This window comes from Etheostoma spectabile, chromosome 15, assembly GCF_008692095.1.
Source record: "Etheostoma spectabile isolate EspeVRDwgs_2016 chromosome 15, UIUC_Espe_1.0, whole genome shotgun sequence".
Lineage (NCBI taxonomy): Eukaryota > Metazoa > Chordata > Actinopteri > Perciformes > Percidae > Etheostoma > Etheostoma spectabile.
In genome coordinates, this window is record NC_045747.1 from 29,967,985 (window position 1) to 29,979,583 (window position 11,599).

At 38.0% G+C, this 11,599-nt stretch overlaps 2 protein-coding genes across 2 annotated transcripts in view; both read right to left on the reverse strand.

The window, feature by feature from the left end:
- The window catches only part of rab11fip4a (RAB11 family interacting protein 4 (class II) a), a 32,126-nt gene extending 31,640 nt beyond the window's left edge, over positions 1–486 (reverse strand). The window contains exon 1 of the mRNA XM_032538639.1: positions 209–486. Coding sequence (XP_032394530.1) covers positions 209–361 — 153 coding nt within the window. The 5' untranslated portion in view covers positions 362–486. The remainder of the gene's footprint in view (positions 1–208) is intronic.
- A 1,394-nt stretch (positions 487–1,880) lies between these two features.
- The window catches only part of coil (coilin p80), a 15,128-nt gene continuing 5,409 nt past the window's right edge, over positions 1,881–11,599 (reverse strand). The window contains exons 3-7 of the mRNA XM_032538641.1: positions 10,624–10,713; positions 10,353–10,400; positions 10,198–10,267; positions 8,666–8,754; positions 1,881–2,279 (exon numbers count right to left, since the gene is read on the reverse strand). Coding sequence (XP_032394532.1) covers positions 2,232–2,279; positions 8,666–8,754; positions 10,198–10,267; positions 10,353–10,400; positions 10,624–10,713 — 345 coding nt within the window. The 3' untranslated portion in view covers positions 1,881–2,231. The remainder of the gene's footprint in view (positions 2,280–8,665; positions 8,755–10,197; positions 10,268–10,352; positions 10,401–10,623; positions 10,714–11,599) is intronic.

Genomic DNA, 11,599 nt, shown 5'->3' on the forward strand with positions numbered 1-11,599 from the left:
ATATATATATATATATATATATATATATATATATATATATATCAGAACACAAAGCAGAAATATGCTACTAGCTAGCTAATATATCGGGAATTAATCACTAAAAGCTGGCACAGTCACCACTTGTTACTAGCTAACGACCGTTGTCAAAATGTTGGCTAAATAAGCAGCTAACGCTAGCTAACGTTCTCGGTCCTCCCCTGCCTCTCACCTCGTCTCCTTGACCGAACTGAAGACCGAGGTCCTCCAAGTGCTCCACCCGGATAAAGCCGTCAGCATCCTCGTCACACACGTCGAAAACCTCCTTGAGCCTCCTCAGAAACTGCAACAGCTGCTCTCGGTCGGGGAAAACATGTCCTTCCATTGTAGAGCTGGTTTCGGATTTTTCCTGTTAAAGACTCGTTTTGACGGTCGCCATCGTCGTCCCAGTCCTCAGCGGCGCCGGAGCGACTGCTGCTGCTCGTTCAAGAGGCGCGAGAAGTTACGGAAAAGGGCGATGATTTACGACTAGGACACGAGGCGTTGCGTCACAACCCGGCTGCTAATAATAATCCAGGTGTGTTACCACCCGCCGGAATAACATGGGATGATACACAGCAGCTGTTTTAATGACCTAACGTGTTTGTGAAAGCGCTTTCCGCCTCCAGCTGCACTGAAAACCATCTGATGTGATGTTAAAAATATTAAATAACAATTATAATAAAGTAGGCCACTTATGGTAGGTCATGAGGTTCTAGATCAAGATTATGAATTAAAGGGACGCTATATAATTTCTGTGAGAAGAAATTCTTCTTGTAGGTGAAAAGTTGCATTTATACACAGTAAAGCACATTTGCTTTACTTGGTCTGGTATGATTAGTGGATAATGCTGGTGATTAACAACGTTTAAAGTGATATTTCTGTGTATTTGACATTATTAAATCAGTTTGCCGATTTAAAAAATCTTCTCTACTAGGCTACTGTTAAACTACTTTAACTTTATCGATTAACTAATAATAAAAATCCATTTAAAGATACCATTTGTGTCAGTTGGCTACAAGTGACATTCAACAAGAAACACAAAGTTTGGCTTTAAGAGAAAATAATTAGTTAATACTTTCTAATAACTAAGCTAATTTGAATATATATTGTGTTGTAGTGGAAAAGTGACAGGTTTACCTAAAATAGTGTGTATACTAAAAAGTGTTTCCTCCCACAACGCAATGCAAAAAGGAGATGGAGGTGTTTTACAGAGGTGAAACAGCACCAGAAAGATATTAAAAAAACTAAAATATGAAAAAATAATTTTCACTTTCATGTTGAATTCTCAGACAGTCCCAGTTTATTTTTAATGACACTAACATCTCCTACTAGCATTAAATAGCAAATGTTGGACACAGGTACTTTAATATTTTGATGTAGGACATATACATTTTAATTTACTATCTCATAACTTCTGAATTATCTATCTTATGACTTGACCAACTATCTCTTACAGCGTTTGTCGGTTTCACCAAGTTTTTTTAAGACCATTATAATTAAATTTAAGACCTTTATCACAACATCAACTAAGCCCTGAATTCAGTTTTTCCATGTAAAGTATTGTTAAACTTGTATTTCCCCATAGCTGAAGATTAAAATCCATTTTATGTCTGTGGTACAATCCTAAAAAGACTAACCAATCACACAAAGGCTGATTGGCTACGATATAAATTGCATGCTGGTCTCATTTGTAGTCGTAATACAACAAAATTATGTCTTATATTTATAATTAGGACCTAGAACACAATACGAATTTAAGACGTTTTAAGACCCCGCGGAAACCCTGTCTATCTCTTTTCTTTTCTCACTTCCAAGTTTTAGCATCAAGGAAAATGTTTCCACATTAAAATAAAACAACAGACTTGTTCCCTAGGTGTTTTTATTAGAAAAACAGTTTATACAAGACTGATATCCACAGTCACATCACTGTACAAAACCTAAAACCATTATGTCCCAGGCCTCAATCCACCTGCATACTGTATATAAAAACAGCATTGCATGTCTAAAACTAATTAAAACAATTGTACATACACCAGCAGTGGCTCTTCTGTGCAAAGTGATGACGTGGGAAGAATATACAATCAACCTCAATCACTTTGCTTAGCTTTCATATGTAAAGTATAGAAGTGACTTCTCCAGTTTAACGTACAAGATGGATTCTGAAATAAAGGTAATTAGAGGAAAAGGTGTGGAGAGTCCCATTTTAGTCCCATTTAAATGATCAGCCTAGGTTCCAGCAGGGAGTCCCACCGTTCTGTCACCTGTTGGGGGAAGAGAAGACGTTTATTTTAACTTTGATTACAACAGGAAAGTACAGGAAACAACTGCTACTTTCTGCAAATGAAGCCGTTTTTGTCACAGTCCAGGGAATAAGCTGGCGGTTGGTTACCCGTTTATTTTAAAGTATTCATATCACGCGTTTTTGGCTTTTTCACTTTCCTTAACCCTCATGTTGTCCTCGGGTCAAATTGACCGGTTTTCCTATATCAATGTTCTTTTTAATTACCCAAAATAACATGATTGATTCCACACAACGCTCTTTGGCAAGTACAAATCTCTACTTTCATTAATTTTGGGGCATCTTATTCAATTTTTTAGCATTTAAAAAACAAATTGAATTGAATTTTGAAATAGTATTGAGTAAAAGTTGACATATTCCAGTCGGTCATTATCCATCAACATCCATTCCTTTAACTTAATTTAAAATAATTCCTAATTTCTGTTTTCTAACTCAAACAGGTATAATTTCCTAAATGAGGTTTATTGACCTTAAAGTCCAAAAATAACTGAAACCAAAGTTAATAAGTGAAAAAAAGTGTTGATAAAAGGGACAAAAATGTAAGAAAAAGTTAAAAACATTGATTAAAAAAAACATCAACAAAAGTGTTGATTTTCAATTTTGACGGGAAGACAACACAAGGATTGGGTTACATATCTTTATACAAAATTCTGCAGGTAACAATTTAAAATTGAATGGTATAATGCAGTAAGAGAAGGGGGTTTTCGCATCTGACAACCAAGTCCAGTTCATTTGATTTAGTATGAACAGGGCATTACACAGTGATACAATAGCCTTGTGAATAAAATACATTATGAAGTGTTATGTTTTCTATTTTAAAATATTGACGAATAGTGTAAAATACAGTGTAACGGTTGCTGTTACGTGAACGGGACTCAGCGGAGAGGCGGAGCGAGACGAGGTCGCTGCATATTCAGGGAGTCGGGTCAATGTCGCTAAAGCACTCAAAACTTTGACTTTCATCAATGCGACACACAAGACGTTTTCATTTTTTACAGGTTATGAAACTGTCTCAGTTTAATACTGATAGCAGTGCGGCCCGCCGAGCAGACCGATAGCAGTTGGTGATTATGCGGACGGAGAGCTCTGTGTGACAATATTGTATGGTTGACTTTTGGTGTTTTAACAAAATGGATTTTAATGTTCTTCACACAATGAGATTTTTGATAAATATTCTCCAGAAATGATTTAATGCATTAGTGGGTAAAGGTAAATAATAGAACAACTAAATCAGTCTGTAAGTTCATAACTTTACATCACTTTACTGTAATGCAGCCTGTAAAACCAGGTAAAGACAACACTCGCCATATTACCATATATCCAAAATCTAACACGATATCCAATCTCATATCGCTATATCAATACAACATTGATATATTGCCCAGCCCTATGTGGCGGTGGACATTGATTTTGTGGCAGGCTGCCACAAATATATCAATGTATGGGAAACACAGGATCGTGTTATAGGTTTACAAAGGTACATAGGTACTGTCAGGGCCTAATACTCTGATTCTGACTGGCTAGTAGTCCTTACCTAGGTACTGTCAGGACCCTCATACTCTGCTTCTGACTGGCTAGTAGTCCTTACCTAGGTACTGTCAGGGCCCTCATACTCTGCTTCTGACTGGCTAGTAGTCCTTACCTAGGTACTGTCAGGACCCTCATACTCTGCTTCTGACTGGCTAGTAGTCCTTACCTAGGTGCTGAGCATGTGAGACCCCAAACAGAGATGGAACAGAAGTGAGATGCCTCACTCTGTAGCTAAATCTGAAAGCTCAACCCACAGGGTGAAAAGAGGAGCTGCAGCAATGTGCAGTACATATGGTGTTTTTTGAAAATGAACACCACAAAAACCTATTCTGGTTTAACCTCTAAATACAATTATTAACCTGGAAAGTCAGTTACCATGTAGTCCCTGGAATCATCCATTGAACTTTATAACATTTCATTCCAGGGATTTTTTAACAATCACCAAACTGATATTTGATTTTTTTATATATATATTATATATATATAAAAAAGTTAATAAGTTTTGTTTTGAATTACACATGATGATTGAAATCCTTCATTCTGAAAAGAGACATTTATAATCCAATATGATCATATGGACTCCAGTGAAAATCAAAAGATAATATTGAATTATGGGCTGAATAAAAGTCTCTTTTACATTCCCTGTGAGGATTTCTAGTGACAGACATGAAAATATTTGGGGGGGGGGGAATATGATTGCGATTTTCCAGCTACGATTATTACTATTTTAGCTACATATGATCTACGATCATGTTAAATTAAGTAATATTATTAGTTAAAAATCCACTGATAATAGGACATTTCTTTTTTTTCCTGCCATATGAAAAAAAAAGACTAATTTTTACAGGATGACATAATCAGCTCTATTTGGAAATAATAAACCATTCTCGACTACTGGGTGATTTTGCAGGAGAACATTGCATTTACATAGAAAAGAAAAAGGAAATTTCATTGTTGAACTTTAATGCTTTACAAAACACCAAAGCTAGTAAGCACTGGGACTACTCTTCTGAAGGGATTTTGGAGAGGGAAATTAGGTAAAAGTACACTGATTGACATGACATCATTGTATTCATATAATACTATCAATCCAGGCTAAAGTGAATGATATTCATACTGCATGCATGTTGCTTCCTCTATATGTCAGGTTATGGTTGACTGCTTTGGTGGTTTGATAAATTGATCAACACCGATTGTGATTGGTGGTTGGCTGTGCATGCAAAGCCTGCATGTCACGCACAAGCAACAAACTGTGTATCCAACAACACTTACAGTCAATCAGTGTCAATTACGTTATATCAGAAACCAACTGCTGTTGTAGATCAGTTTTACGTTTCCAGCGTCGCGGCTTTAAACCATAATGTTAGCTGGGACAGAAGCTCTGTTCCTTTAGGCTAACTTTATTAGCTTTAGCCTAGGTGGTAGCGGCTTTCTGCGGTGAAAAATGGCCGGTGTCGTGCCAATGTACTTATCCCCGCCAGGATCTGTATCCCCTGGCCGCGGGAGCGCGCATGCACACAGAGCGGATATTCTGCTGCCTTCGAATTGTTTAACTGCTGCACTTAATTTACCTCTTAAATGGAACAAATAGCGACGTGGAAGACTCGGCAGGGTTTTCCATAGTAACATGGGTCTCAGTAACTACATAAATACGTGTTTTTTTGTCTGACATTAAGGCCACGTGTGAATTGTTTATGCATCGTTACTATTATGGACTGATAGGCGTATCCTCCCTGTCCTCTAACGTGATTTCTGTTTTAATTTAATTTAGTTTAATATGGCTTTTCAATAAACATTTTTTTCACCTGTCTACCATATGAGTTAATGAGGTACGCAAAATATCAGACCGTTTTTCACTATTATTTGTGTGTCTGTCCTGTCATCATGGGTGTTATTTTTGTGTTAACCAGGTCACAAGGAACAACCTGAATAATTGGAGAGGTCTGCTGTAGTCTATCCAAAGTTACATGGGGTACCCAAAATATCAGGCTGTTTTTCACCTGATATTTGTGTACCCCACCCCCTAACATGCAGAGGGTCTGTCCTGTCATCAGTGTTATTTGTGTGTTAATAGGTCCAATAAACAACCTGACAACATTTGGAGAGGTCTGCTTTTGTCTAGCAAAAGTTACATGGGGGTACCCAAAATATCAGGCCGTTTTTCGCCTGATATTTTGTGTACCCCACCCCCTAACATGCAAAGGGTCTGTCCTGTCATCATGGGTGTTAATTTGTGTGTTTAATAGGTCAGAATAAACAACCTGACAAAATTTGGAGAGGTCTGCTTTTGTCTATCAAAAGTTACATAGGGGGTACCCAAAATATCAGGCCGTTTTTCGCCTGATATTTTGTGTACCCCACCCCCTAACATGCAAAGGGTCTGTCCTGTCATCATGGGTGTTATTTGTGGTGTTATAAGTCACAATAAGCAATGACAAAATTTGGGAGGTCTGCTGTTGCTAGCAAAAGTTACATGGGGGTACCCAAAATATCAGGCCGTTTTTTTCACCTGAATTTTGTGTATCCCACCCCTAACATGCAGAGGGTCTGTCCTGTCATCATGTGTGTTTAATAGGTCACAATAACAACCTGAAACAATGTATTGTTATAATAATAATGGGTCTGTCCTGTCATCAGGCGTGTTAGTGTGTTTTTTGTTTGTTTTTTATTCACAACAACAAGTACTTAAAAAGTATGATTTTATAAAGTGTTAGAAAACAGACAAGGCTTTACAAAAATAATAATGAACATCCCCTAAAACAAGTATAAAAGAACGGCTGTTAAGGCCCTTAAAAATGCAATTAAAGTGCATAACAATAATAATAATAATATTTATAAGAATAAGTGATTTTAATTGAGCTTCCTGCCTGTCAGGTTGCATATTGTGACTTATTAAACACACAAAATAACACACATGATGACAGGACAGACCCTCTGCATGTTAGGGGGTGGGATACACAAAATATCAGGTGAAAAACGGCCTGATATTTTGGGTACCCCCTATGTAACTTTTGCTAGACAACAGCAGACCTCTCCAAATTTTGTCAGGTTGTTCCTTGTGACCTATTAAACACACAAAATAACACATATCATAGACAGGACAGACCCTCTGCATGTTAGGGGGTGGGATACACAAAATATCAGGCAAAAAACGGCCTGATATTTTGGGTATCCTCATGTAACTTTTGATAGACAAAAGCAGACCTCTCCAAATGTTGTCAGGTTGCTTATTGTGACCTATTAAACACACAAAATAACACATATGATGACAGGACAGACCCTTTGCATGTTAGGGGGCGGGGTACCCAAAATATCAGGTAAAAAACAGCCTGATATTTTGGGTACCCCCATGTAACTTTTGATAGACAAAAGCAGACCTCTCCACATTTTGTCAGGTTGTTTATTGTGACCTATTAAACACACAAAATAACACCCATGATGACAGGACAGACCCTTTGCATGTTAGGGGGTGGGATACACAAAATATCAGGTGAAAAACAGCCTGATATTTTGGGTACCCCCATGTAACTTTTGCTAGACAAAAGCAGACCTCTCCAAATGTTGTCAGGTTGTTTATTGTGACCTATTAAACACACAAAATAACACATATGATGACAGGACAGACCCTCTGCATGTTAGGGGGTGGGGTACACAAATTATCAGGTGAAAAACAGCCTGATATTTTGGGTACCCCCTATGTAACTTTTGATAGACTACAGCAGACCTCTCCAAATTATGTCAGGTTGTTCCTTGTGACCTGGTTAACACAAAAAATAACACCCATGATGACAGGACAGACACACAAAATAATAGGTGAAAAACGGTCTGATATTTTGCGTACCTCCTATGTAACTCATTTGGTAGACAGGTGAAAAAGTGTTTAATTGAAAAGCCATATTAAACTAAATTAAATTAAAACAGAAATCACGTTAGAGGACAGGGAGGATACGCCTATCAGTCCATAATAGTAAACGATGCTATAAACAATTCACACGTGGCCTTAATGTAACAGACAAAAACACGTATTTATGTAGTTAACTGAGACCCATGTTACTATGGAAAACCCTGCCGAGTCTTCCACGTCGCTATTTGTTCCATTTAAGAGGTAAATTAAAAGTGCAGCAGTTAAACAATTCGAAAGGCAGCAGAATATCCGCTCTGTGTGCATGCGCGCTCCCGCGGCCAGGGGATACAGATCCTGGCGGGGATAAGTACATTGGCACGACACCGGCAAATGACATGATTACGATGCACTAATTAGGTGATTTAGTTTGTCTTTGCAGCGAGCATTAAAAACTGACTACTGTAGCTTTACTACCCATGGAAAAGCATGTGTATCACTGTCAGCGGCAGCTTACGGTACTCTTCTACACACAGTGAGCCTCACTTCCCGTAACAAACCCCTTCTTTCTAACGTTACGTCACATACACACGTTGCCCACACTGCCCCGTCTTAAACGGGAAGGGTCGGCCGGTGATAATCATGTATAAGGCAAACGGTGAAAGTTAAATTTTATATAAAGCAGCAAAGATGTGATTATTGCGCATCACGATTTAGACAAAAAAAAATATCGTGCAGCCCTTTTTTTAGAAATCAGCTTATCTGCTTCCTTTCCGAGAGCAAGAAGAGAAGATCGATATCAACCTATATGGATATGAGTGACAAAAAAAAACTATCCATCTATCCTAACCACATCCTAACAGCAGGTCTGCACACACAAGACTGATATGGATATTGTTTGGAAAGAAAGCAGAAGGTTGAATTATTCCTTTAAGACGTGTCGTTCAAGAGATTAGGAATGACTGGCTCAGGCTTACCCGAGAGCCTCTGGACACGGCGTACTCCACGCTCTCCGAGCCATCTGCGTTCTGGTAGACCAGGTCAAACTTGCCAGGCTCTACAGGAGCTGAGGGAGAAGAAGCCTGTTAGGAGTAATCACTAAAGCGTGGAACACGTTGGGAAATTCACTGTTTGCCAAGTCAATTACATTTAAAATTCCCTGACTTTCAATGGGGAATTCCTCTAAAACTCCATACGCCTACAGTTATTTATCAACAGCAGTGATTTTAACTAGGGCTGCAACTAACGATTATTTTCATAGTCAATTAATCCGTTGAATATTTTTTCGATTAATCGATTAGTTGTTTGGTTTAAAATGTCGGAAAATGGTGAAAAATGATGATCAGTGTATTCCAAAAGCCCAGAATGACGTCCTCATTTGTCTTGTTTTGTCCACAACTCAAAGATATTCAGTTTACTATCACAGAGGAGAGGAGAAACTAGAAGATATTCACAATTATCGATTATCTAAATAGTTGGCGATTAATTTAAAAGCTGACAACTAATCGATTATCTTTGACATCTCTCCATTTAGTGCATGTACAGTATAGGTACTGATCATGTGTGTGTAATTCAGGCCTGTGTGTAATGTGTGTAATAACTTGAGTGTAAACTTGTGGGACTAATAAAAGGATACATTATTATTATAATTATTATTATTATTATTATTATTATGAATAATTCTAACATCCACTTATTTAGCTATATTCTGATCTTTCTGGCTCTGAATGGTCCCATATTGTAAAAAATGAGATTTCTTGTCTTTTTTTACTGTAAAGCAGGTTGAGGAGCTGTATAAATGTTATTTTCGGAACAAACCATGGAAACAAGTATGAACATGAAAATGAGCATGACACGGGGCCTTTAACCCTTGTGTTGTCATCCCGCCAAAATTAAAAATCAACAATTTTGTTAACGCTAATGTTTTTAACTTTTTCTCATGTTTTGGTTCCTTTTTTTCAAGGTTTGTCACTTTTTTTGAAGTTTTCAACACTACCTAACACTAACTTATTAATTTTAAGGTCAATAAATAAGGAAATTATACCTAATGTTTGAGTTAAAAATGCAGAAATTAGGAATTATTTAGACTGAAATTAATGGAAAGTATGTTGAGGGATAATCACAGACTGGAATATGTCAACTTTTACTCAGTACGATTTCAAAAACACTTTTTCTAATGCTATAAAATTAAATAAGACATTGCAAAGGTCAATTTCACCAGAGGACAACATGAGGGTTAAATACATCTTCCAGTCAAGCTTTGAGAGGAAAACCGATTTCTTTTTTCCATCTTATTTACAGATTTTAAAGATTATTATTAGGGCTTTTATTCAATTTGTATTAGAGGTGTTGACGAATTGACAGGGAAAGGGGGACAGGGAAAGGGGGACTTACACACAGAAAAAGGGCAGCGGGACGGACTCTAACCCCAGCCGATCTTTTGAGTCTTGACATACTAACTTTGAAATATGATTAACATTCTAAGTGTCAGTGGCGACATGACCCCTACCTTGATAGGCATTCAGCAGTTGCAGCTCAATCTGTTTGGTGGTGAGGTCAAAGCTTACAATCCTTCCCTCCTAAAATGTAAAGCAGCATGGTTGGTCAGTAGTGTGTCGACTCCAGGACGGCGCTCCCTCCAAGATCATAAAGGATTCCACTCACCTTATACTCTGATACCTCTGGCGTATAGTTCTCCGTTAGCTCCAGTAACTGTGAAAACACACACATGATTTATTGACGATTTGTGTATCCACCACCAGAACATTTAAGAAATCTGGTACAGCTTCTATTTGTTTAACATTTTTGTCAATGAGTTGGATTTTCCTGTTTTTGTTCCAAACTGAACAGTGGCAGCAAGCTAAACAGGAAGTAGGCATGCAGTTTCAATAACAGAGCAGATAACACTGTAGCTAATAAAACTAGACTAGCTTACCTTGAAAGCAATCTTCTGGCCCACCTGTGGAGGGGCGGCTAGCAGGGGCATGGAGCTGTAGTCCCGTTTGGGAGCAGCTTCTGCTGCGTTCTACACACAAGAACCCAAGAGATTACTAATGCCTTTTCCATACACAGTATTTCTTCATGAGAGCTCACACAATGACCATGTTTACATGTACACAACAGACGTAATTGTACTGCTATATAATATGATAATGTGACAGATTTAATGCCTGTTCGCTAAACCCCACCCCCAAACAGTGCTTGTCTAATCCTAGTTTAACTAGGCAGACCTGTTGGGATTTCTCCACATATGGATGCTGTGTGCCTGAGATTGTAGTAAGAGCAATATTTTTTGGCTTTTTCACTTGTATTAATTATTATTAATTAATTATTAATTAATAATTATTTGGCTGTATTAATGCATTCAACAGAAATATTGGCAAGGGTGTGAGATTTCCTCCCCCTTAAAATTTGGAAGTTGATCCTCAGCTACTGTAATAAGTCTATGATTAAATTGTGTTGCCAAAATACACTCCGCCTCAAAATTGTCCATTGAATCCCATTAAAACCCCTCTTTTTAATCCTCGGCCGATACAGCATAAAATCACGCCTTCTATTACATCAAATTTTCAATAGTTAGCTCTGGATTGAAATGTTTTTACTATTTTCCACCAGATTGAACGGTTTTCCCTATGGGGCAAATACGTGCTTGTTCCCTGCTTCCCACTCAGGACATTGCTGCTGTACTATGGAAAACTGCAGCGTTTGATGCAATGCATCAACATCAACTTGGTGGCCAACGATAAAACCTATCCCACCATGAGAAAACATAAAAACGCCTAGCATTCAGTTAGCTGTATCCTTCGTGTTTCAATTCCGTGATTGCTCTGGTCCCTCATATCATAGCCGGTCTCCTCTGCACCCTCAAATCCAACCTCAAGACCCATCTTTTCACCTCTGCCTATCTGTAG